This window comes from Trichosporon asahii (assembly GCF_000293215.1).
Source record: "Trichosporon asahii var. asahii CBS 2479 unplaced genomic scaffold scaffold00038, whole genome shotgun sequence".
In the NCBI taxonomy this organism is placed as follows: Eukaryota; Fungi; Basidiomycota; class Tremellomycetes; order Trichosporonales; family Trichosporonaceae; genus Trichosporon; species Trichosporon asahii.
Window position 1 is genome coordinate 205,765 of NW_014040886.1, and position 24,414 is coordinate 230,178.

The 24,414-nt window shown below is 60.5% G+C and overlaps 8 protein-coding genes and 1 non-coding gene across 9 annotated transcripts; 5 read left to right on the forward strand and 4 right to left on the reverse strand.

The window, feature by feature from the left end:
* Nucleotides 1-173: 173 nt before the first annotated feature.
* On the forward strand, nt 174-4,414 carry A1Q1_00964 (uncharacterized protein; the record flags this gene model as incomplete). Its single annotated transcript, XM_014325587.1, has 6 exons — nt 174-289; nt 379-410; nt 467-909; nt 960-1,708; nt 1,757-3,769; nt 3,859-4,414. 6 exons carry the CDS (start codon nt 174-176, stop codon nt 4,412-4,414), a joined length of 3,909 nt encoding a protein of 1,302 aa, XP_014181062.1.
* A 1,525-nt stretch (nt 4,415-5,939) lies between these two features.
* Nucleotides 5,940-8,182, forward strand: A1Q1_00965 (uncharacterized protein; the record flags this gene model as incomplete). Its single annotated transcript, XM_014325588.1, has 2 exons — nt 5,940-7,664; nt 7,919-8,182. 2 exons carry the CDS (start codon nt 5,940-5,942, stop codon nt 8,180-8,182), a joined length of 1,989 nt encoding a protein of 662 aa, XP_014181063.1.
* An 892-nt stretch (nt 8,183-9,074) lies between these two features.
* A1Q1_00966 (uncharacterized protein) lies at nt 9,075-9,314 on the reverse strand (the record flags this gene model as incomplete). The annotated part of the gene is made up of 1 exon (XM_014325589.1): nt 9,075-9,314. The coding sequence occupies one exon, from the start codon at nt 9,312-9,314 to the stop codon at nt 9,075-9,077; it is 240 nt and encodes a 79-aa protein (XP_014181064.1).
* A 246-nt stretch (nt 9,315-9,560) lies between these two features.
* Nucleotides 9,561-9,911, forward strand: A1Q1_00967 (uncharacterized protein; the record flags this gene model as incomplete). The annotated part of the gene is made up of 1 exon (XM_014325590.1): nt 9,561-9,911. The coding sequence occupies one exon, from the start codon at nt 9,561-9,563 to the stop codon at nt 9,909-9,911; it is 351 nt and encodes a 116-aa protein (XP_014181065.1).
* Nucleotides 9,912-10,492: 581 nt separating this feature from the next.
* On the forward strand, nt 10,493-10,580 carry A1Q1_t166. Its single transcript has one exon. It is a non-coding gene; the product is annotated as a tRNA-Val (tRNA).
* Nucleotides 10,581-11,919: 1,339 nt separating this feature from the next.
* A1Q1_00968 (MAP kinase) lies at nt 11,920-14,520 on the reverse strand (the record flags this gene model as incomplete). The annotated part of the gene is made up of 3 exons (XM_014325591.1): nt 11,920-13,181; nt 13,288-13,844; nt 13,928-14,520. The coding sequence occupies 3 exons, from the start codon at nt 14,518-14,520 to the stop codon at nt 11,920-11,922; spliced, it is 2,412 nt and encodes an 803-aa protein (XP_014181066.1).
* Nucleotides 14,521-15,660: 1,140 nt separating this feature from the next.
* Nucleotides 15,661-16,886, reverse strand: A1Q1_00969 (uncharacterized protein; the record flags this gene model as incomplete). Its single annotated transcript, XM_014325592.1, has 5 exons — nt 15,661-15,959; nt 16,021-16,274; nt 16,322-16,392; nt 16,559-16,737; nt 16,781-16,886. 5 exons carry the CDS (start codon nt 16,884-16,886, stop codon nt 15,661-15,663), a joined length of 909 nt encoding a protein of 302 aa, XP_014181067.1.
* A 1,899-nt stretch (nt 16,887-18,785) lies between these two features.
* A1Q1_00970 (uncharacterized protein) lies at nt 18,786-19,715 on the reverse strand (the record flags this gene model as incomplete). Its single annotated transcript, XM_014325593.1, has 1 exon — nt 18,786-19,715. The coding sequence occupies one exon, from the start codon at nt 19,713-19,715 to the stop codon at nt 18,786-18,788; it is 930 nt and encodes a 309-aa protein (XP_014181068.1).
* Nucleotides 19,716-20,773: 1,058 nt separating this feature from the next.
* On the forward strand, nt 20,774-22,105 carry A1Q1_00971 (uncharacterized protein; the record flags this gene model as incomplete). The annotated part of the gene is made up of 1 exon (XM_014325594.1): nt 20,774-22,105. The coding sequence occupies one exon, from the start codon at nt 20,774-20,776 to the stop codon at nt 22,103-22,105; it is 1,332 nt and encodes a 443-aa protein (XP_014181069.1).
* Between the last annotated feature and the right edge of the window lie 2,309 nt (nt 22,106-24,414).

A 24,414-nucleotide genomic window follows, 5' to 3' on the forward strand; every position in this document is an offset into this window, starting at 1 on the left:
TCACTCTTATCACCAACATTTCTTCTCGAGCTCGTTCGTTCTTTGGGTCGCTGTACACCGCTTTCACTCTCTCATTCTTCATTCAGCTATACCATATCCATCGTTCTTACCCGACTGCACCTTTGTACCGCCCACTTCAACCCCACTAGACACCAACGCATCACACCGGCGCCATGGCCTACGTCGCCGTCGTCAAGGCGCTGTACGACTATGCAGCCCAGGACCCAGAAGACGAGATCTCGTTCAAGGAGGATCAGGTCCTGTACATTATCGAGAAGGGTGACGACGAGTAGGTTGACCGCTGCTGCCTAGAAAGCTGGCGCTGACATGGCTTTCCCCGCGTATCACGCGTCTGTAAACGTTTCTCGAATTATTCAGATGGTGGAAGGCTAAGCTCAAGGAAGACGGAGGTGCAGAGGGACCTATCGGCTTGATTCCCTGCACTTACGTTGAAGAGGTGCGTTAGCGGCGGGGAAGCGTCGAGCTAACAAGCAGATCCCCGCGATCAACTCGACCCGTGCCCTGTACGAATATGAGTCAACATCCCCAGAGGAGCTGTCGATGGCGGAGGACGACGTTTTGCATGTGTTCGCCGAGGAGGACGAGTGGTTGCTCGTGCGGGTAGAGGGTGGGGACGAGCGATTGGGCTTTGTCCCCAAGAACTACTGCGAGCCCCTGGAAGCAGCGAATGAGGTGGAAGTAGAGGGCGCTTCCGCATCGGCTGCAGAGGTCGAGGCGCAACGTGCAGCCGAGGAGGAGCGTGCGGCTGCCGCCGAGCACCAGCGCGAGCTCAAACGTCAGGATAAGCTGGAGATGTGGTCGATCTCGGAGGTCGAGGGCAGCCTGAAGAAGAAGGGTACTCTGAGTGTCGGTAACGGCGCAATCTTCTTCGCGTCAGAGATGGACAAGGTGAGCTGGCCGATGCCCATCAAGCTGACAGGCAGTCCCCAGTGAAGCAGTTCCCGATCGAGGATCTCACCTATGTTGAGCGAACGTCGTCGAAGGTCATCAACCTCACCATCGCTACTCTCGGTCAACCCCTCGTCTTCAACACTGGTTCGCCGTCGACCGCCGAGGAGATTATTGCCAAGCTCAGGCAGAGCAAGGAGGCCACGGGCGAGGCTCTCCAGGTGTCCTCCAATGCCGGCAGCGGGGTCACGTCGGAAGAGGACGACAATGTGTCTCCTCCCGCCGAGGCCAAGTCGGTGCGATGGGCTGAGGATGCTGCAGTCCCTGCGGCCACTGCACCGGCCGGTGAGGAAGTCTGCGTGGTCCTTTACGACTTCGAGGCCGGTGGCGACGATGAGCTTACTGTGTCTGAGGGCGAGAATCTCACCATTGTTGAGAAGGAGAACGATGAGTGGTGGCTCGTCCGCAACTCGCGCGGCCAGGAGGGAGTCGTGCCTGCTCAGTACGTCGAAATCGCAGAGGGTGGTGCCGCTGCCGGCGGCCCTGCTCAGAACGGACATGCGGAGGCTGCCGCCGCTGCGGCAGCGGCCGAGGCTGCCCAGCGCGAGGAACAGGCCCGTAAGGCAGAGGAGCAGCGTCGTGCTATCGAAGCGGCGGCTCGCGACCGAGAGGCCCAGGAGGCTGCCGACCGAGCAATTGCCGAGCAGGTTGAGCGGGAGGAGCGTGCCAAGCGTGAGCGCGCTCTCCAGGCTCATCAGGACGAAGAGCGTCGCGTGCGCGAGATGGAGGCTGCTAAGCGGTGAGTATACCTAGCTGGCGTTTGTAGTATCATCAAGCTGACAGGCAGACGCGAGGCTGCCCGACGCATGGAGCCGCCCAAGGTCAGCAAGCGACCTTCAGCCCAAGACGTTGAGGTCGCTGCACGCAACCTTCCCAGTGGCAAGAACAAGGGTGCCCCGGAGCGTCCTCCCAGCGAGAACAACCGCCCGAAGCCGAATCCCGCGCGAACCCGCGTGTGGAGCGATCGAACGGGCCAGTTCAAGGTGGAAGCCGAGTTCCTTGGCATGAACGGCAACAAGCTCCGCCTGCACAAGATGAACGGTGTTATCATCGAGGTTCCGATCGAGAAGATGTCGCACGAGGACGCTGCGATGATCAGGAAGCACTTGGCTCGTCGGGAAAAGCACCGCTCCTCTGCGCCAGTTGACGACGATGACATTCCACTCGCCAAGACCCAGCCTCGCCGACCGTCCCAGCAGGTCAGCTATGAGTCGCATCAGCGAAGGGAGCGTTCGCAGCGTCCGCCCAAGCAGCACTTTGACTGGTTTGCGTTCTTCCTTGACGCCGGCTGTGACGTCGACGACTGCACGCGCTACGCATCGAACTTTGACCGTGACCGCATCGATGAGTCGATTCTTGGCGACCTGGACGCTCCGACCATGCGTTCGCTCGGTCTCCGCGAGGGTGACGTGATCCGTGTCCGCAAGGCGATCCAAGCCAAGTACGGCAAGAAGACGCCCGAACAACAGAGCCAGATTGACCAGGACGAGGAGTATGCTCGCAAGCTCCAGGAGCAGGAGAATGCCGGCAAGGCACCTGCGCCGCCTGCGCCTGGTTTGTTCACCGGCCCCGACGGCAAGCTCGCCAACAACACCCGCCGCGGACGGCCGGAGCGCAAGAACACTGTTGGAGCCGATTCGGTTGATGGCGCCGCCCTCACTGCGGCTACCGAGCAGCTGTCCAAGACCTCAATCTCACCTGCTCCCGCCGAGCCCGTACGCAAGCCGTCACCGCCACCGGCGGCTCCGACGCCCCCTCCTCCGGCGCCTCCCGAGAAGGAGGTTGATCTGCTCAAGAAGGAGCCGCCCAAGCCCAAGTTCAGCTTTGACGACGACGCGTGGACAATCAAGCCTGCTGCCAAGCCGGCGTCGCCTGCCCCTCCTCCCGTTTCTACACCATCGCCTGCGCCTGCCGCCGCCAAAGCGAACAGCACCGATGCTCTGCTCGCGCAGATCCAGTCGATGCGCCCCGCCGCCACCGGACCTCCTCCGGGCGGCAGCGAGATGGCCGAGGCAGCGCAGGCCGGTGTCGCCGGTCGTGCCGACCTTCAGCGCCAGGCGAGCAACATGCCCCCTCCTTCCGCCTACGGTCTTGGCGCTGGCAACAACACGACACCGATGAGCCAGCTCCAGCAGCAGCAGCAGCAACAGCAGCTGCAGCCGCAGATGACGGCGATGAACGGTCCTCGCGGCCCGCTTGCGCCGGTCGCTTCGAACGAGGCGCTGCTCAACCCGCTCCAGCCGGCGCGGACGGGCTTCGTGCCGACGCACCAGACGGCGAACAACATGATGCCGCAGCAGACCGGATATATGTCTCCGATGTCGCCTGGCATGTCTCCCGGCATGTCCCCGGGCGGCTACGGACAGCAGCCGATGCAGCCCGCGTATACGGGCTTCCCCGGCTTCCAGCAGCAACCTCAGCAGAACTCGTCCTTCAACGCTGTCGCGAACATGCAGGCGCCGCCGCCGAGCATGCCCCAGCAGCAGCAGCAGTCCTCTGGGTCGGGTGACCAATTCGCGCCGTCCAACATCTTCTCGGCGATGAAGCGGACCGACTTCAGCAAGAACGAGAACGAGAACCCCCAGCCGTCGAACAAGTACGATGCGCTGCGGCCGCTCACGACGGGCTACAACGGGAGCATGCAGCAGCCCATGCAGACGGGCATGATGATGCAGCCCACGGGTATGATGGGCGGCAACATGGGCATGGGCATGGGCATGCAGCAGACGGGCATGATGGGGATGGGCCCGCAGATGACGGGCTACAACCCATACATGCAGCAGCAGCAGAACCCGTTCGGGTACTAGTTGTGAAGATTGTAGATTTGTATAGCGATGCAGGCAGGACTGGAACAGGCAAAGAGGCAAGATATCCATACAACAAACACAGACCTTCCCTAATCCTCGAAATCCACAGCGGCCACGAGCCACACACTCCCATCCACATCGTCAACCCACCCCATGCCCTCGCGCATGACACAGTCGCCCAGCGCCGTCTCGGCCCTAACTCTACTCCACCCCGTCTTGCTCTGTATACCGCCGGCCGTGAGCTGTCCACCCGTCTCGGACGCAAGGACGAGGAGCATGCTCTGGTCCGTATCGAGCTCGCGGGGAACGGTACGGACGTAGGTCACGCCGCCGGCCTCGCTCACGCGATACCCGGCATGAAGGGGTTCGAGGGTGTCGATGGCTTTCCTCACATCTTCCTCCGTAATCTCCTCTTTGCTCGAGCCCGTATCGCGCATTCGCCTCACGCGCTGCGTGAGCTCGCCCAGCTCGATCACGCCCCCGTTCCTTTCCCTAGTCGACACGCAGACGTCGACAACTTGCAACGCCAAGGCACACGTCCATTCCCGCAACCCCAGACTGTCGGCGAACCAGGACGGTTTCGCCGACCCGCTGGCTGCCAGCGGGTGCAGCACACATGCGCTGGAACTGGTGTCTAAAGGCTGGGTCGCGCCGGATCTCGGCACCGTGGAGAGACGCAAAGCGGGAAAGCTCCTCGCGGAACGAGGCTAGTGATGTCTCCAGCGAGGTGAGTTGTTGGCTTGAGAGAGTCGAGGAGAGCGCGGAGTAGGAGGAGGCCGTGGCTGTGTGTCGCTGTAGGGCGGAGATGCCTGCGCCTTTTCGCATGGTGCTGTCTCTTTATTCTCGGATGACAGGAGCGGGAATCAAGAGTGAGATTGAGACCGAGGATGACGTCGCCGAGCTTGGGCCGATCGAGACAGCCACCTGTAGAAGTGTCGGAGATGACTGATCGGAGAGCCCGAATGGCTCTACGCTGGTAGCTCTGCGGTCAGATCTGTATAGTTGACAGTGACGCAGCGGAGCAGTGTGGGGTTGAGATCTCGCTATTGGACCCAGCTCCGATGGAAACGATTAGACGGAGCTGGCTCACCGGATGAGCTGGCGGCGGTGCAGGCGAGACGGCGTCGAATGATGACGTCTGATAGTTTGTTGAATAGGCAACGTGATGGACCCAAAGACGCTAATCGAGCACGCTGCTGACTGTCGGTTGGTCGTTGAGACTGAAGCTCGCTGTCGGTCGAGGCTGCTGGGAGGTAGGTATAGGAGAGTGCCGAGAGTATGGAAGCGATGGATTAGAGTTGGCAGAGAGGCTGGGATGAGTCTGATGTCAGATGCGTGGCTGGGTGGAGGAGGTGGGTGGAGGTAGGTACTTACGGTGGGTGCGTGCCTGATGCCGACTACCGTATGCGGTACAACCGCCGCCGCTCGTCGTTGGTGCCCTGTCGCCATCGACTGCAGGCTAGCCTCATCGTGCACGCAGCACGCAGCTCACCCCGCGTACCTTTTGCTTCAGCGCGATCGTATGCACCAGCAGCGTCGTCTCCTCGCCTATACGCTTAACACCCTATCCGTCCCGTCGAGCAAGCTCTGGCTTGCATTCACCCAGTCGCTCGCTTGCGAAAGAGGTCCCGACAAAGGCGTGTAGCTCCAGCCAACCACATCGCCGCCGCTCTCCGCATACCTGCTCTGTTTCAGGTTTGGACCGCCAACCACCAAAGCATCACCACAACCTCCGCCAGTTACCAGTCACCCAAGTCACCTGTCATCTGACCTCGTCGTTCCTCCCTATCCAACAAACCACACAGCAGCGTCATCGCCATCATCGCCCAACTACACTCCTCCTCCCCGCCAGCAACCGCACCTGTAACCCCCTGATACAAGCTTCGACTCTCCTCTCCTCCACACCATCGCTCTCTCGCACCCCGAGTCTATTTCGAATCAGATCTCTCCGCCTTCGACACGAGCAGCTTTTGCTCAACAACACATTCTTCCTCCGGACCAAAGCCGCTCGCATCGCATATCGCGCTTACCTCCAGCGAGAAACTTCGGATCACTGCAGCGGACGGTCCAGCGATCTCATTAGTGCCAACCGCCGGCCCGACCTTCGCAACACCGCACTGCCTTCCCTCATCGTGACCCGCTGCTTCTGCGCCATGCTCTGAGATGTCGTTTGAGGCTCGTCCGCGCTCCTTCTCGGGAGGCGCGGCTATCCTGCCAGACCTGCCGTACGCTACCGAGCCGACGACCATCACCCCGACGCCTCAGCAACAGCAGCAGCAGCAGGCTCAGCAAGTGCAGCAGGTCCACCAGGCGCTCCTCCTCCAGCAGGCGCAGCAGCTCCAACAGCAGCAGCAACAACAACAGCAACAGCATATGACGCACCAGCGGAAACTGTCTGCGCCCTCTCCCCGCCAGTCTCCTCGTCTCCGGCAGCATGCCCTCCCCGCTTTCACGAGCATCAGTGGAGCACAGGACGGACCGCACCCTCCCGTCCTGTCGTCGATCAAGCTCGCGCAACTCGGTGACGGGCGAAACTCCAAGTCTGCTCCGTCGTCACCGATGGGCAAGCCGCAGACAGCTGGCCTCAGCCCGCTCACCACGATCCAACCCCTCGACATTGGCCTGCAGGCGCATACCGGTCTGCCAGCCTCACCATCACAGCAACTACCACCTCAGTCTCAGTCTCATCTCCCCAACGGCCACGGCCCGTTGCACTCGAACACCTTCCCGCCTCCGCTTCAGCAGCAGCAGCGATTCGTCGACCCGCGACTCTTGCACGCCCCGAACCAGGTAGCCGGCAACGTGAACGTCTCGCCCGAAATCGCGCTGCGTGGATTGGCGGCGGGCCAGCCAGTCGTGCCGCCTAATGCGCAGCCGGGCGGCGTGATGCGCTTCCCGATGGGCGCCCACGGAGGAGCTGGTGCGAACGGGGCGGGGGGCGGGCGTGGCATGTCGCACCCGCAGCCCTCGGTGCCGTCAGTGCAGGCGCGGCGCCCCGTGGCACCGATGGCGCCGCGAATCAGTTCGCAGGCGTCCAATGCGTCGTCGGACGACACCGAGGTCGACTCGGACTCGACATTCGTGCCGGGGCGCATCCGGGCGCAGCAGAATCGCTCCCGATCTCAGCCCGATCTGCAGGCGCTGCGGTCCAAGGCGGTGGAGCGCTGGGCGACGCAGCAGGATCAGGAGCGCCGGCGAGAGGCAGCGCGCACAGAGGGCAATGTGGTCCGGCGGCGGAGCCAGGGTCGAAAGACGCCGCCGATCCGCGCGCAGACGCTCACGACACCGCTGAATGCTTACAGCTCGGCGCGCTACTCGCCTCGCCAGCCTGCGCCCCACCTCTCCCCTCTGACGACGTGGACGCCCGGCTCCGGTACGGGCGGAAGCAGCAGCCAGGAGAGCTCCGATGCAGAGTCGCCCGTGCTCCACAGCCCGCCTGGCGGTATGACGGGAAGCGAGGACGCGGACGATGACCTGGACGGCGACTCGCCGTCGAGTGGATCGATCTCGTTCAGCCCTCGCGCGAGGCGGCGGCAGCGCTCGCTTCCGATCGGCCCGCCTCGCTCTGCTGCAGCACTCGGTCTCGTCTTTGACAGCACGCACAGCGAGGAAGATTCCCCTCGAATCGTCGATATTCGCGCCGCCAGCATCGAGGCGCGCTTCCAGCGCTCGTCGCTGATTGGACTGCGACTGCTTGCCGTTGTTCCCGCCCTCTGGGGCTGCGCCGTCCTCGCCCACGCCCTCTGCACTGGATACCTGTGGGAGGACCCGTGGCCGTGGGGCGTCGACTTTAGTCGCGAGCAGCTCGACCGTCTCGTCCAGGGCAACATCACCGAGGGCGTGAAGCGTCCCGTGCACCGCGGCGACATGCTCCTCGCCATGGCTTGGGTAAGCTCTCTGTTCTGTCCCAGCTAACGTCCCAGGCAATGCTCACGGCCCACTTCTGCTTCTACCTCACGAACGGCCTCACGTACCGTTGGCGCAGCTACTACTCTCTCCCGTCGACCATCACGCGACTCGTCTCGCTGCAGTGCCTCTGCTGGCCTGCGACGTACCTGACGCTCTGGTTCCTGGGTCCAGCCCGCCCGCTGCTCGCGTGGATCTGCATCGGCGTGACCACTGGCGGCTCGCGCAGCATCCAGATGTGGGTCACGAGCAATGTGCTCCAAGAGTCCGGCAGTCCGGGCGATGTGACGCCAGGTCCGTTCCGGGGCAAGACGGCGAGTCCGAAGCCTGCATTCCGCCCGCCGCCCGAGGGACTCACCGGCTGGAAGGTCTTCACGTGGGGTCGCAGGTGGGACTGGGACGCCGTCGCGTACAAGGTCGGGTGGAAGATTGGCATCCTCCTCCTCATCACCACGGCGTGGCTCTTCTGGCGCATGGACCAGGCGGGCCTCGCTCTCTAGGCAGACCACCCAAGACTTGTGGGCATGAGCGGCCAGGGATATTGTGAATGGATGGTCCAGTGAGAAGCGGACTCCCCCTCCACCCACCTCCGACTCCCCACCTCCGACTGTCCTGCAAGCAACGATCAGCAACATTGACTCCTACACATCAACTTCCATAGATCTCAAACGAAAGCAACAGAATCAGTTATCATCCCAACGTTGTAAGCATGCCCATGCATTTCTCTCCATCTGCTGCCTGTTGGCGACTTACCCCCAGCGATCAACGACAACGGCCCCAGCTCGGCGACGAACACAGCCTCAAACGTAAGCGACGGAGTCAGAGCCGCAAACGACGACAACACAGGCAGAGTCACGAACGACAACAAAAGAATGAGCTAGCTTTCCAACCTCATAAGCATAGCAGTGCGCTTCTCTCCGCCAGGAGTAGCAACGGGGCCACAGACTGCGGTCCGAGATCCGGTGCCCCGACGCCGTCGCCTGGCTTGGGTTCGGTTCAGTGCCTGCGGTGATCGCCCCATGCCCGCAGAACGACTGTGGCACAACCGGCACAAAGTTGCGTAACCGCCATCTCCCGCGCAACCCCCTCTGACCCCTCCGTCCCCTCTGACCCCTCCGTCCCCTCCCACCCCCTCCGGCTTCCCTTCCCGGGTGATGGTCCGGCTCCGTCCCAGCCGACAAAGAGTGACAAGCGTAAAACATGCATCCGAGTCTGACTCTCTATCGCGGTGCGTAACGATGACAACTGGGTCAGATGATGCCCCGGTGTGGATTCCCGGACTCTGGGCACGGGACCCGGAATCAGACTGCACTGCATACAGGGACGTAGTACATTGGACTTGGTGACAATCTTCCCAGCCCAGCAAACTAGGCTCTGACCAGGCCGCCGAGGTCACGTCGCGGCCTGCGCAGCTTGGACGGCAGCTCCCGCCGGAACATGCGTCTTGGCATGGTTTGTGGCAGAGTGGCGGCCTGCATCCACTGCAGACACACCGCTGTTATGCGTTGAGACTCGGCCCACGAGTCCGGCTCTGACACCCCTCGCGACGGGGGTCGAACCTCTCCTCTTGGGCGTTACTGGGGTTGACACTCGTCCCGAGGCGGGCTCGTTGGGGTCGCTCTCCTTGGACATTGTGCCGGAGCTCGGTCTTGAATGCTGGTGGTATTGGTGGTACTGGTGGTAGCTTCACTCTCGTGCGAGAGTCTTGGTCACTCTGCAAGGTATATAAGAAGCGCTTTCGCGTCCAGAAGTCGACATCAGCAAGCTCTCCGACTTCCTGTCGTCTTCCCACTTTCGCAACTCGCCCCCCTTCCACCTCACACCCCTCAAATGTAAGTCTTCACCGGTAGCCCAGCGTTGACAGAAGTAACTCCCACAATGTTCGGCAAGCAGCTCTTCCTCGTCCTCGGCCTCCTGTACCTCGGCGCCTCGCCCGTCTCCGCGAGCCGCGGGGCAAAGGTCGAGCAGTGGTTGGACAAGGCCATGGCAGAGAACCCAGGCAAGAACGTCTTCGTCCACCACGCCAACCACGGCAAGTTCGACTGGGAGGTGTCGCACCTCGTGAACCAGTATGAGTTCGAGGTTCGAGAAGGCCCCAGGACCGAGTACTTCAATACGATCATCTTCGAGGGCTGGGGCCGTATGACGAACCACGGAGACGGCGGGTACGAGAACTGGGCCATCGGCGGGAACTGTAACAAGAACGGCAACGTGGCCGAGTGCTGGTAAACGGCCCCACAGCCTCTGGACCGGATGCCATCACCGTAGATAAGTAGCGTGGAGTAATGAAATGAAGTGCAGCATAACGTCGAGACGGCATCTCGCAACAGCGGCCTCGAACGGGAAGGTGCGATTGTACCACAGCACGAATTAGCTACTGGGCTTGGCAAATCCTTACTCATCGGCCCAAGTCTCACACAACCGCCTCAGCTTCTCTCAGATCTCTCTTCACAGGGGCCGACAAATCCGTTTCTCGTTCGATGTTGGGAACTTAGGCTCGTGATGCCGCTGGATCGATGATCTGGCAGGCTGAGCGTAGTAGAACTGATTGGAGATGGTGATTCATTGCACGCTCAGAGAGCCGTTTATATATCTACAGGCTGCTATAGAACAATAGGGCTGCGCCGAGTGCTTGCCACTGCGCCGAGAAATGAGCTGAGTAAGCGAGAGTTGAGGACAATAGAAATGAGAATAAGGCTGCAACGAGGCCTCGAGGCATCGTAAGACTGGCACAAAATCACGTGATTTCCAACAGTTCGAACGACCAGCGAGCCGTTTGCAACTCTGCAGGAGAAGCCGCACACAGCTCAGGCCACTTAGCTCAGTTGGTTAGAGCGTATGCTTAACATCTTGACAGATTTACGCATAAGGTCGGCGGTTCGACCCCGCCAGAGGTCATCTTTTTCGTCCTCGCTAGCATGCAGGCGAGCTGGAGAGTGATATGAGAGGAGAAGGGGACTGAACGTGCGTTGTTGGGATGGCAGTTGAGTTAGGAGCATGGTGAAGGCGGAGGTCGTTGCTAGCGCCGCCCGCGCTCACGAGGTCGTTGTTTGAGGCGCAGCTGGCTGGTCGCCGGAATCAATATGTGGCGATGACCGCCCTCGCGAGGTTCGAGTAATCAAGCGCGTGCTATCAGCCTTCTGTGAGCGTAATACGAACCGCTAGCGTGCGAACGCTGAAGGGGGGCGCACTGCGTAAAACAGCTCAGCGAGCGTGCTGTAGTGCGAATTATTGATGGACAAGTGCCACTCCCAAGCCCCAGAGATAAAGTAAGGAGTTCTGGTACCACACACGCGTCGTGCTCGCGTACACACAACACGCACTCTGCTCGCACCGGCCTGGACTCCCAGGAATCGAGCTCGGAGGAAGGCCTCGCTAGTTTCAACGTCTCCCACGGTCACTCCCGTCGCGATCATTCCTAAGCACGAATGGCGGGACGTGAAGCTAGCACGACTGTGGCAAGTTGAGGGTTTTCTCCCCTACCGCCCCATGTGGGCCGGGAGTCCGCCGCATGCACGCATGAGCAGCTGCATGTACGTATCCTGCGTCTTCAACATTTGGGTTGTGCAGAACACGAGGCCACGAGGCTTGACCAGTGAGCAACATGTGGTTACAAGTGAAGTGTGAAGTGTAAAGTGACGAATCCCATGGCGAAAGTGCCTCCCTCATATGTATGCGGGGATGGCTACGTTACGACTTCTTTCTGGACATGCGAGCTCGGAGGACGCCTTTCCTAGATCCACGCTTTCTCACGGACACCTCTCTGGCGGCCGACTGCCACACAATCCCTTTACACACGCCAGCAAGCATTCCGCACACGCACACACACGAGCCATGCACGACTCGCACAGGCCGGGATTCGAGATTGGAGCAGAGCTTTGCTAGTTCCAATGTCTCCCGCGGTCGCACAGAGCTCACCTCTGAGTTCGTCAATTGCCTACTGTGAGCTACCGTGACAAGTCAGCAGTGCCTCATAAGAGCCGATGGGCATGCACGAAAGGTCCTGAATGCATAGGATGCTGGGAATGCTGCTCATCTAGTGTTGTATTGGAAATAAGGACTGCTCAAGACTCGTGGCTCGTGGTGGATTTACTGCTGAATGCTATGCTTGTGGTTGGTTTCGTGGTGTCTTGCTGTCGTTACATGTGACTTCTTGCTGCTCTCTTCCTCGGCTGCCCTCTCATCCACGGGCTGTGCACGATCTGCTCGCTCACGCTCGCTTCACTCGCCTCGCTCGCTATGCGCTCTCCGGCTCGCCGACCTCAAACTTGCTGCGGGACCGTCCTCTCCTGAGCCCACTCGGCCGCGGCGAGTGATGCGGCGAGTGCCGGATCAGCGGCTCGTCATCCGTCAGCGCATCGGGACTCTTGATGCCGAGATCCGCGAGCGACGTCGTGCTCAGATGCCGGATCAGGGGGCGCAGCGAGTCCACGGTCGTATTGCTGGCGGCGCGGTTGCGCCGCTCGACCATGGACGAGTAGATGCCCTCGGACGCCGTGTCCTCCTCCTCCTTCTTGGGCGTGGCGGCCGTCATGGCCAGCGCGGCCATGCCGCCGACCGTGCCGAACAGGCTCATCGAGCGGCGAACCGAGGACCGCGACGAGGAGCGCCTATGCCGCGGCCCGGCGACGATTTGCGAGCCCGGAACAACAGAGGCGCCCGAGGAGGAAGACACGGCCGATGCGACCGACGCCACGGAACGCACGGACGCATCCGACTCGAGCCGTTTCCGTCCGCCGATGCGCGGTGACCGTCCCGCCTGCGCCGCGAGACCCAGCTTGGACTTGATGACGACAGGCGAGTCCTCGTCGTCCGAATCCTCAACCACTTGCCGCTTGGCGGCGTCGACGTACAGGTCCTCGTCAGCCACACGCTTGCCCTGGGACATGTTGACGTCAGCCGACGGCTGGACGGCGAGGTGCTGGCTCTGCTGCTGCCGCTGCTGCTCGAGCTCGTCAAGCATGTCCTGCTCGGCCATGCCTCGGACCTCGGCCCGGTACTCGATGATCTCCTTTGTGAGAGCGGCCTTGAGCTCCTCGGTCGTCTCAAGACCCTCGACCTGCTCCCACTGGTTAAAGGGCTCGCACGTCGGCTCGTCGGATGGGTCGTGGTAAGCGCCGACGTACGGGTGCTCCAGCGCCTGCACCACGTCGATACGTTTTGAAGGGTCAAAGGACAGCAGTTGGGCGAGGAGGTCGAGGGCGGCAGGATCGGCGCCCGGAAGCACCTCGGCGAGGTCACGCTTCTCGCTGTGGGGCAGGGTGGCCATGTACATGCGCGCCTTCTCGGACGACATGCGCTGCAGTGTCTCGTCGTCCGGGGTGCCAAGCACGTTCAAGATGAGGTTGAGCTGGTCCACGTAATCCTTGCCCTTGAAGAGCGGCTTGAGACCGAGAAGCTCGCCGAGGATGCACCCAATCGACCAGACATCAATCGCCGACGTGTACCGCTTGTTGGACAGCATGATCTCGGGCGCACGGTACCAGCGGGTTGCAACATCTGTGAACAGTCAATGTCTTGTTTCTCAGACGGGAGCAGTCTGTCCCACGGAACCGCAGGCACTGCGCAGTGCTGCGAAGCAAACATGCGTGTAAGTCGTACTCACACTCGGTCATCCTGAGCTCCTCGTTCTGGGGAGCCTCGCCCGTCACGGGCTGGTACCCTCGTGCGAGTCCAAAGTCGCAAATCTTCAGCTCGCAGTCGCTGTTGACGAGAAGATTGCCCGGCTTCAGGTCGCGGTGGATCACGTTTGCCGAGTGGATGTACTTGACGCCGCGGAGGAGCTGGTACAGGAAGAACTGGATGTGCAGGTTGCTCAAAGGCTGGCCACTTCGCACGATCTGGTGCAGATCCGCCTCCATGGGTTCCATGTAGAGATAAATCTCGTTGTACCCGTCCCAAACATTGTCCAGATCAATCAGACCCGTCAGGTTCTCGTGTTCTCCAAAGTGTCTCAGCAGCGTGATCTCACGCAGCGCCCTGCGGGCGAGGATGGGCTTGTCGAACACTCGCGTGATGCACTTGATGGCGACCGGCTCTCCGGAAACCGTGTCCTGAACGGAAACGACGAGGCCGTACGCTCCCTGTCCCAGGGGTCGAAGTAGGCGCCATCGGTCCGGGACGTGGAAGAGGTGGTTCATCGCGTGGATAGTGTGGTACCCCCTGCATTCAGTTAGCACGACTAGCACACAAGTGCATTACGCAATGATAACACAGAAGTGTGTAGAACGCGTGTGTGGACTTACCGTTCGGCCAGTTTCCGGTCCGACAGAGGATGCTCGTCCTTGTCCTCCTCGACCATTCCTCTTCTAGCCGCCTGCGCCAGCATGCTCGCGCCGTGGGTGGTCGCTGGCGTCACGCGGCCAGAAGCAGTCGTCGACGTAGCGGTGCCGGCTGCATCGTCTCCAACGGGCGTCGGCACAGCGCTAGCAGCGTGTTGTGATCCGGCTCCACTAGCCGGCGTGTTACTGCCGGCAGCAACCGAGGCGGGTGACAATCGCACGTTGGGAACAGCCAGGTCGCTATTGCCACTTGGCCTGAGCTCGCCTGGTCCCGCATCACGCGCCTCGCCAGACCCGGAAGCAGAGGTGTTTGATGGGCCACCCCCACTCTCCAGTTCAGCCGGGCTAGGGACCTCGGAGCTCGCGGCGGTGGAGCCGGTGGTCAGGCTTGCCGTCGTCGCGGGGATGGTGGTCGCACTCTGCGGTCGGGCAGAGGGAAGGGCGGCGGCGATGCCATCAGCGGCAGCAACAGCCTTGGCGCGGCGGGGGAGGACGGCCTTGATGGGTGAGGTCGAAGGCGGCGCCGGAGAGGCAGGAGGGCTGATGGCCGTAGGCATGGTCGGGGTCGCGGCCGAGGCGTCGTCGTTTTCGCCTATGGTGAACGTTGTTGAAATGGGTGATGAATGGTAAGATGGAATGATATGTCACGAGGGTGAGTTGTTGGAAGCAAGGTTAAGGTCGATAGGCGATCGGACCAATGCCGACGAAAGCGCCGGCGGGACGAGGGGAAGGGGGAGGATGGAGTGCGGCAGGGTCGAATCGAATCGAATTGGGCGGTGTGTCGATCGTTTGAAAGGGAGTTGTTGCAAAGGGGCGGAAGGGGGTCGTGTATTGTTGCCGGTAGTGAACTGCAAAACGCAAGGAGGAGACGTGAGGGGATGGTGTATGAACAAGAGTGATGAAGACGGAGGAAGTTTACAGACGTTGCAGAGTGACTAGGTGCTCTCTCTGCTCGGTGTGTACGAAAAGCCAGCCAAGCGAGGAATTGATCGTCGGTTCACGATGACTTTGGCCACTCGCCGCCCAATCCCAGTCAACACCGGATATACAAGATCTAGCTGGCAAAAATAACAGAGCACCCCGTCTGCAAGGGCGAGAACGTTTCGTCACGATGCATATGAACCTGTCGCGTCTGTGTTTGCCCCTCCGCTGCGTGTCACAACGCGTCAATAGCATGAGAAGGCTTCGGGAGCAGCCCGCTGCGGGGCTTAATCCTGGGAACGGGCGCACGCCGCGCCTGGCAAGGGACACTCGGCCACTCGCAACACGGTGGCGCACTGTGCACTGTCACCCACGCCCAAGCGCCATCCATGTCCGAGGTGCCTATTCGCTATCCCCTCACCTCCTTTCGTCATCTCGACACCGTTTCATGCGACGCTTGCTTGTCGCTTCTCCGTCGCATAATGTGCCGCCAGACATGCTGAGATCACCAATGCATACGTGCAGGCCCTAACGATACTAAAATACTTGCGGTAATGGGAATATCAATTAATGTACAGTGGCTGTGGATATGATGAATCGACTGGAAATTGACGGTCTGGCGATATACCTCTTTATCGCCTCACTCGCCCGTGTCCCCCGAACTGTCTTCGCCACAGTCAGTCCTCGGTCGGGGCACGGGTGTGTCCTCTCCGTTCGCCGTCAGCTGTGGCTCACGTCAGAGCGTGTTAGTTAGAGGGTGCGGCGCGCCGGTGCGCTTAGAACTCGTGGTTGAAGACGGCGTCGGGGTCGTTCTTGCGACCACCATTGCCGCCACTGCCTCCGCTGCCGCGCGATGATCGGCGCTGACGGCCATAGTCCTTGCCCCAGACGGGCACATCATCGTCCGTGGCAGCCTTGGGAGGGACGAGGCGGTGTCTGCACGCGCGGTCCGCGTGCGCTCCCAGCGGTCGCTGCCGCGAGAGGCAGTCCGGTTCAGGCGGTTGCGGCGGCTGCGGCCGTCGCCAACGGTGCCCTCGAAGTTCATGGGGTAGTGCCAGTTGCTCTGGTTCGGCGCCTCGTCTGGATCGTTAGCTACAATCATCCAGCACGTGAGCTGAATCCCATCGTCGACTCACCCTCGTTGTAGTAGATCTCGTCCTCGCGGTCCCAGAGACCCTCAGAAGGACGGCGCTTCTGCTGGCCAGGAACAGTCGGGACATAGTTCGGGCCCTCCTCGCCCTCGGCGAGCTCCTGCCCGACGAACGTAGACTCCGGGAGCCGCTCGTCGTAGCGCTTCGCCCACTGGCTCTTGCGCGCCTTGCGCTCCCGCTCGGCGTTGTTCACAAGGCCGTAACGGATAGCCCACTTGGGCGTGCGCGCCTTGTTCGAGCTGTCGTCAGCTGGAGACTAGACACCATTCGCCAGCGTTGTACTCACTTGTTACGGATGTTCTGGATGTAGAAGTTGTGACCGTGTCCGGGGATGTAGCCACACAGCGTCAAGATGATCTGAGAAGTCAGCATGTGAACCAATTGTGTGTCGCGTGGGTGAGGTGCGTAAACGGCCCGATAAAGGAGCAGATCACGATCCACACGCCGACACGACGCCGTCATTGTTCCAGGTCTCAGCTGCACCCAGCTCCGAGTTGCAATGGTGTCCTGTGATGGTACCCACGTTGATGAAGAAGTCCCTCCCGATTCCGAAACGCACGGCGACGGCTGGCGCTGTCAGTATTGAAGCTCTGTGTGATCGGAAAAGTGCCCCGCTGAGCCTTGTCGGTATGAGAGGGCTGCCGCACAGGGTGGCGCGGCAAGAGCCGGCGTGGTCGAACGCTCCGGCAAGCTGTGCCGCAACTACACAGCCCCGTCGCAGGAGCGCTGTTCTCCAGTAACTCACCAAGAGGCGGCAGGAGCCATCCTAGGAAGAAAAGGACGACCTGGAAACCATGATGGCGCTTGGGGGTGAGATCGACCTTCTGCGGAAGGTAGTGGTTGTACGACATCGTAGGGACCTTGCAGCGGCGCTAGGGGAAGCGTATAGACAGATGCACAGGGTCCTGGTGAAGCGGGGCTGTCGGGGCTGTCGAACAATCGGATACCGAGGGCTCAATGGTGCTGCCCACTTAGAAGTGAGAGAGTGTGGTGACGAATGCGCAGGGTGAACGGAGCAATCGGTCGCGGGTTGCGGTCGCGTGTGTGGGGTAGATGAATGCGAATCGACAAGAAGGGGAGGTCAAACGCAAGACTCCAGTCACCTCCTGTGCCGATTGAAGGAACGTGGGGTGCAGAAGTTGGTCGGCGAAGGGGAAGTGTGGTGAGGACGAGAAGGACGGTGAGACGGAGATTGGGAGCTCTGGAGTGGGGTTGCCCCAGCACTGGTGCAGGCGCGCCATGCACAGGCATCGAGCGGCTAGGCGTCTGCCCAGTCGCAGCTCGCCCAGCGTCCGACGCTTTGATAACGCCCACTGCCAGGCACATACAATCGAAATGAGACACTCAATGGCTACACGTCATTCTTCAGCCCCGGATCACGTGCTGTGGAGCTCCATCGTGGCGCACATTGACTGATCTGCGTTGTGGTGGTCGACATTTCGGGGCCGGCGGTACATTTCCTCCAGCAATGAGAGACCACCGGCTTTGCGCCATTCGGCTTCGAGCGGAGAGTTGCAGAGTTTAGTACAGAACGGCTTGGTTCAACGTTGTGCTTAGCTGCTGCGATCGTGTCAACCCTCACCGAGGGTGCGGAGTGGGATGTTCCTGATGCCGAGCTTCAGCGCAGATTGTGCTTCCAGCGGAGGGTTAGTGCGGGCGATTTGCCATGACAACGGCAGCGAAGCGTTCATATATGCGGTGCACTAAGGTATGTGAACAGTGGGCACGCCTGCACATGAGCTTGTATGACGAGAGAACGTGCCAAGTGTGCGCAGCGTCGATAAGGTTTCTGGTACGACCCTGGACCCAGAGGTCGAACCAAAGTGTTCGGCACCCATGTCATGGGTACGTTGGGGAACGACGTTGTCTCTGCGTGCCAAGTTGAAACTCCGCTGCAGCGCCTACGGCTGTTCGATGCGACGCTTCTCGTAACTGACGACTCGTTGAGACGTCAGAGAAGTGTCACGCTGTTGCTTCTCGCACCGCCGGTGGAGATAAGCCATCTGCACTTCATGTCATCGTTACAATTGTGGGAACGACAACGGTGGCCATCAATGTTTTGCTCGTCGCCAGCCTCCTGATGTGACGGGCAACCATTCAATGCGGTCAAACTCGCAATCTTACACACCTTTCTCAGCACACAGGAGATCTGTTGCCCGCCTCGACAATTATTACTCATGCACTGCTCAATGAATCAATCAGAGTCAGAAAGGCCAGGCACTGTTTAATGATGTCGAGAGCAGGAGAGGCACGGCATTCGCTGTCACAGAAAGAAAGTTGATCGTTCTTTTGACCCTTTGCGACCAAAGCAAGCTTAAATCGTTTCCAAGGTTAAGAGATGCATGTTGTTGGTGGGAGTGGGAGGGTGGTGACAACCTATAGTTCTGATGATACTGTGTAGCGGTGGCGGCAGAGGGTTTGAGATAGTGGGAGATACATACAGTTGAGATGATGGCTTGGAGGATTGTAAACAATGTCCAGATGTCCTTGTGTTTCCGGTCGCAGGGCGTCGAAGGTTAAACAGGCTCATCGTGCGTTGCGAATGCAGGGTGCAGAGCCTCGCCGGGTCGCGCTTGTTGCCATTCGTGACCTTTGAAGGATGTGATGGACGAAGGCGATGTGGTATGTACGTGTAGTGTGGTTTCCAGATTTGTTTTCACTTTTTGTTTTTCCGGTACAACAAAGTGAACGCGCAGCTTGAGCTTGACAATTTCATTGCAGGGAGATTGCAGGGAGGGGATCTTCAGTTCTCATACGCACAATGTAGTCGTCATTGGGGCATGCGATTGCGATGGGGACACTTCGAGGGACTGAGTTGACTTGGTTGAGAAGCCTTCTGCACTCTCGAAGCCGTCCAGGTCTTCGGGCCGAATCCAGTCATAGCCCTCGACACGTCTGACCTTGCGGAGGTGGTTCGGTCGTTCGCGGGTGCGCTTCCTAGCCAGGGTCGAAGCCTCGCGCAGCCTGCTGGGCGGCGAGATGTAGATGTGCGAGGAGTCGAGGCTTCTCTGCTCCGGGTGCGATGCAACGTGCGGCCTTGCATACCGCGATGCCATGTTCTGCGCTGCGAATTGGCGCCAACCAGACTGGGCTTGCTCCGACTGCTTGGATGGCGGGGAGTCGATAATGGAGTGGATAGAGGTATGCGTGTAGGTGGAAGCCGTAGGCGGCCGCGTCGAGCGGGCGCGCTTGCGGAAAGTGCCGACCCTATGGTATGTAGGCGAGTGCGATGCTTGCACAGTCGGGATCGCGGAAGAGTTCGAGGAAGGTACAATGCTGTGAGGAGCGGCCCGCGCACCGGTCTCAGCGGGAGACGTGACGTCTGTCGTGACAGAGACTGGCGTGTCGGTGTGTGCCGTCTCCTCCGGGACGTCGGGGAGCGTCGATCGGTTTGCTCGCTGAGAAGCAAGCGAAGACGCCAGTGAGTTCGCACTCGGGCTCTTGCGAAGGTTGCCCTGGGTCTTCTCCGACAGCTGTTCCTGCGAGCCCAGCTCGCGGTCGATATCGGAGACCGAGGCCAGCGTGTGATTGCTGTCCTTGGAGTGTCTCGGCGACGAAGTCGCAGTGTTCGAGCTGTTGTTCGTACTGTCGTCGAATATGACGGAGACTTGCGACGTCGGACGAGATCCCTTTGACCGGCGACGGGAGCGGTACACGAATGACGCTGAGGGTGAACTCATGTAGGACATGCCGGAGGGAGAGCGAGACAGAGGTTTCGGGTGCGAGATGACGACCGGAGCCGCTCTGCGGCGACGGCGACACGGGGCGGAGAAGACCGCGCCCATCGTCAGGTATGACGAGGAGAGAGTGTGAGGTGGAGAGAAGAGAAGGAAATGGGTGGGAGAGAGATTGGGGGAAGGGTCATGTTGGAGGGTGGTTAAGTATTGGTCTAGGGTGTGGGAGGATGCCGAGAGAGGTGAAGCACGGATGCCTGGGTGAGTCTGGGCGCACTCACGCTCTGAGGCGTGGAGATGGAGGAAGATGGGATCGGGCGGAGAATAAGGTACGGCTGCGAGCGGCACGAGAGGAGGGAGTGCGATCGTGCGTCGTGTGTCGTTGCGGCGTCGTGTGCGGGGGAAGGGTTTGCATTCTGACTTTCTGGGGGATCCGGGGAGGTGGGAAGCGGCTATAGCGGGGACGGACGGTGAGGGGAGAGAGAACATGACCGCACAACCTCTATTGCTCCTTGTCCAATCTGACCCTGCAACGTTGCTCGACTCTTACGTCGCAGTGACGGGTTGGCGGTCAGCCAGATCGACTCGGAGCACAGCGCACGGAGCCTGGCACACTTGGCAACGCAGCAAACAGCGTCTTGGGCACGAGGTTTCCTGCAACTTGGATCCTGCAATGTGGGCCTGGAGTCCTGGACAGCGATGTCACAGAGCTTATTCTGTAACGCCCAGAGATAAGCGCGGCTGGAGCGCACCTCAAACTTGAATCGTCCTCGAAACCCACTATGCTTCGGACCGAGTCCTGTGTCATATGTCATCCTCCAGCATCGGTCAGCTGGGCCTCAGGTTGGATACACTTGAAATCAGCCACGATCCACCTTAACCGCAATCTGCTTCCGTTAATACTGACCCTACTGTAGTCCAGGGCAATCAATCCCTTTCTTCACATCCAGCAACATCGTAATCGCCTCAGTTGTCATCTAACCCTTCGACATTCACCATCTCCTTCTTTGCCACCGCATCGCTTCTGCCTCCTCCACTCGATACGGCGTCTTGCCTAGCGTAGCATGGAGCCACGCGACGATGCCGACGACCCACCCACCGTAGGACCTTCGCGTCGCAGAGGCCTTGGCTTCTTCCCCGAACCTGTCGTCATTCAGTCGAGCCCATATTCTGGTGGCGATGATTTCGATGAAGCCAACAGTCGACCACGACCTTCACGGGGTGCCTCCGTCCGCGTCCCGCAGAGTTACTCATCGTGGGAAGAGTGGAAGGCTTGGAACACGGGACATGCCTCAACTCTTTCGCACAAGCCTCCGCCCGTGTTTGTGCGGCCTGACGTCGTCAAAACAGGGTTCGAGCAAGGTGAAGAGGAAGGATTTGGGGTTGACGTCGAGATCAAGTGCGATCAAGACCCAAAGACCACTGCAATTCAAGAGAAAGGGAAGATGCCAGGCAGTGACTTGGCCAATTGGTACCGGAATCTCGCAACCAGGGCCACCTCGAAGGGTTGTCCTCCTGAGGTAGAAGTGAAAGAAGAGCCCGACGCGCCTGATTTTCTGCCTGCCGCACCCTCCTCAGCTCCATTGGGGGACTCTGTCATCGACGTCAAGCCGGACACAAAGCCCTTGCTGTCGCCCCCACCCTTGGCCTCAATCACGCACGGTCTCTCAGCTGAGGGTAACTCGCAGCCTGCTGTGACTTCATCAGCATCGCACTCAGGTTTGTCCACACCCGCAGCTCGCGCTTCTCCTGCACCGCTGCGCATTCCCGCATCGGAGTGGTTCATTCGGCGTGCCCTTGCCAAGAAGCATGCTGCGGCGCCAGACTCGGCGCCGCCGGCGCCGAAGAGCTCCTCTTCTATAGGAGGAATGCTTAACATCGCCAGTGCATCGACGCGACCACCCCCTCGACCGTCATACGCCATCGGGCCCGACAATGTGGGGTACGCTCGGTTGTCGAATCTGGGTTGGGGCGGGGGCGGCCTTGGTCGACCGCAAGACCCTTCCCCGGGCAGCAATCGACCCCGCACCTTGACACCTGAGGGATCCGGGCGCTCCAGATCACGATCTCCAGATTCACGAGCGTCGCTCGAGGCGCTTTCCGCCAATGATGAGCTGGAGCTCGCAGCTCTGGAAGACGAGGAGGGACGACCATCAGGTCCTGGGCGGACGGAGCCCGTCGCGACTGCCCTGAAGCTCGACCGCAGGGGACTAGGCAGCGGCAAAGCCGACAAGAAGGTCACACACACACACGCCGAAATCCGACGTGCGCAGCGGCGGGCCGGTCGTGAGAAGGGCGAGCATCAACATGCGGCGAAGAGCAAGGTGAAGTGGGCGCAGAAAGACAAAAAGGAGCGCGAGGAGCGCAAGCGGCTGCTAGCGGCTCTGAACGCTTAGTCACACTACTTGGACCGTCGTCGTCCGATCTGTTGTACAAGGAATTCTGTTTGTATGCATTAGTCAACCATCAGTCATCTCTGGTATCTGGATCTCTGGAGGCTTGAGCCACGGACAGATCTCTGTCCAGACATGGCCGATTAGACAGTGGCGTTGCGGTGCTCCGCTTTCTCTGCCATCGGCAGCGTTATCGACTGCCAGAGCCTTAATCGGCTCCAGCCATTCTCATGTCCTTTCTCATTTGGGATGCAGTTTGCTTCCCAGAGAGGGCCCAACTCAAGAAGCACACAGTCTGTGCAAGTCTGTGCATAGGGGATCTGTGTGATCCGAAGCTTGTATGTACGATTCCTGTAGCCTGTGGGGGGGCAGCACGGACAGGTGAACTTGGCCAGTGGAGGTCTGGTGGCCGTAGAACGGGCCGGTGACTTCCAGGCACGGCAGGTGACGTCTCACTCGAGTGGAGGAACATGGCTCCGAGGCGGACTGTCTTCCTCTTCTTCACGAATGAACAAGCATGCATCGTGAGAACGAGATAAAGCATGCATGACGCCCAGTATGACGACTATCAGGCATGATTGGTTGCAGCAATGCAGCTGTAAACAGAGCGCAAAGGTGATGAAATCCAAACGCCCGCGGACGCGCGGACAAATGCGGCCATAACCCAGGATGAGGGACGACGTAACCGCCCCGGCTCCCTCGGCAGCCACAGCCAGTCACCGGCCAACGACCAGCTGCCCGGCTCGGAGTCCGGACGCAGATTGCTTGCGGGGGATGCGCTGCGCTGGTTGCGCTGCAAGCGAGCCGAGACCTCCGGAGCCGTCACTGACTAACCTTCCCCGCACGCAGAGCGCCGCCAGATTTGGTCAGACATTAGGCTTGGGTGGGGTGGGGACATTGCTCATCGCTTCGATTTACCTGTACGGTTCTGTTGCTTCTTCGTGCTTTGCTCTTCCTTCTTGTCACGAACACGATCTTGCATAACTACGAGCGACGATATCGCACGTTTGATCTGCGATAAGGAAAGTCACAGAAATAGCAGCAGACCGAGCTCGACATTGCTGCAGCGAATTCGTCGACGCCACCGGCCACCGAGTCCAGAAGAGTGAAAGTTTCTGGCCCAGATCACGCGAACCACCGTCCTCAGCGACCGACGCAGCGACCGAGCCCCGGCGCAGATCTTCGCGACGCGACGGCGTCACACTCTTCTCAAGGCGCTGCATAACGCCTCGATCCGAGTGCGTTCCCCTCGCAGCTCTGTCTCCTCCGTGGAGCAGCCCTGGTCGCGCGACAACGACAACAGGGGCGCCCTTCCCAGCCTTTATCACGGCACGCGAATATCTACCGCCGCCGCCTCCGTAACGCTCCGGCGACCCAGCTGTCATGCGGAAACCAACCCTGCCCCGGCTCACGTTCGGGTCGCTGCGGAAACGCACGCCGAGCGTGCTCGACATGCCTGAGAGCGAGTACAACCCGGTCACTCATCTCCCCGACCGCATGCAGATTGGAAAGTATCTCGTCAAACCGCTCGTATCGGTCCAGGACGGTGAGTAACGCTCCTAGTAGTGCCTTCTGGACCTGGAAACTGGTTCTCATGCGCGCATTGGTAGCGAGGAGCTGTATTGGAGGGGTGTCATTGCTGCTTGCACTGCCCCCAGCCGCGACTGTTGCTGTCCAGTTCGACTGCCTGAGTCATCGGCGGTGGCCGTCAGTGCCGGCGGCCGAGCAGCCGTTAACAGAGCCGGTGGTGCATTCTACGAAGCGTTGCATGTCAGGTAGACAGTCACCACTCGGCGGCTCTCGGTGCGGCGCAAGCGGCAGAGTGCGGCATACCCGGCATTCACAGTTGCTATCTATAGATCTCCCCACTGACATCAGTGATCGACCACCTGGACCTGCTGCACGCCTTCCACGACCTCTCGCACAAGGACGGGGAGAACTCGAACTCGCACCGCGTCTTCGACCAAGCGGCGGTGCAGTACGAGCAGTGGGCCCAGAATGTGCTCCCGTTCCAGCTGCAGCACCGCGCGGACCGCGCTGGAAGTAGGGTATGCGCCTCGGCGCCCATGTCGCGCAGCAACACGTCCGAAGGCACAGATGCGTCCCCGCTCATCCTCGACCCGTCGCCGCACTCGCCGACGAGTCCGACCTACATCCCCGCAGGCGTCATGACGGACGTCTGCCCCTCGCCCACATCCTACGAGCCGACCAGCTTCAGCACGCCCGGCAGCCCCGCGAGCCCGGGCACGCCGAGCTCGGGCAGCAGCGGGCCGACGCCAACGGTGTCGCCACAGCGCGCGCCCTTCGGGCGC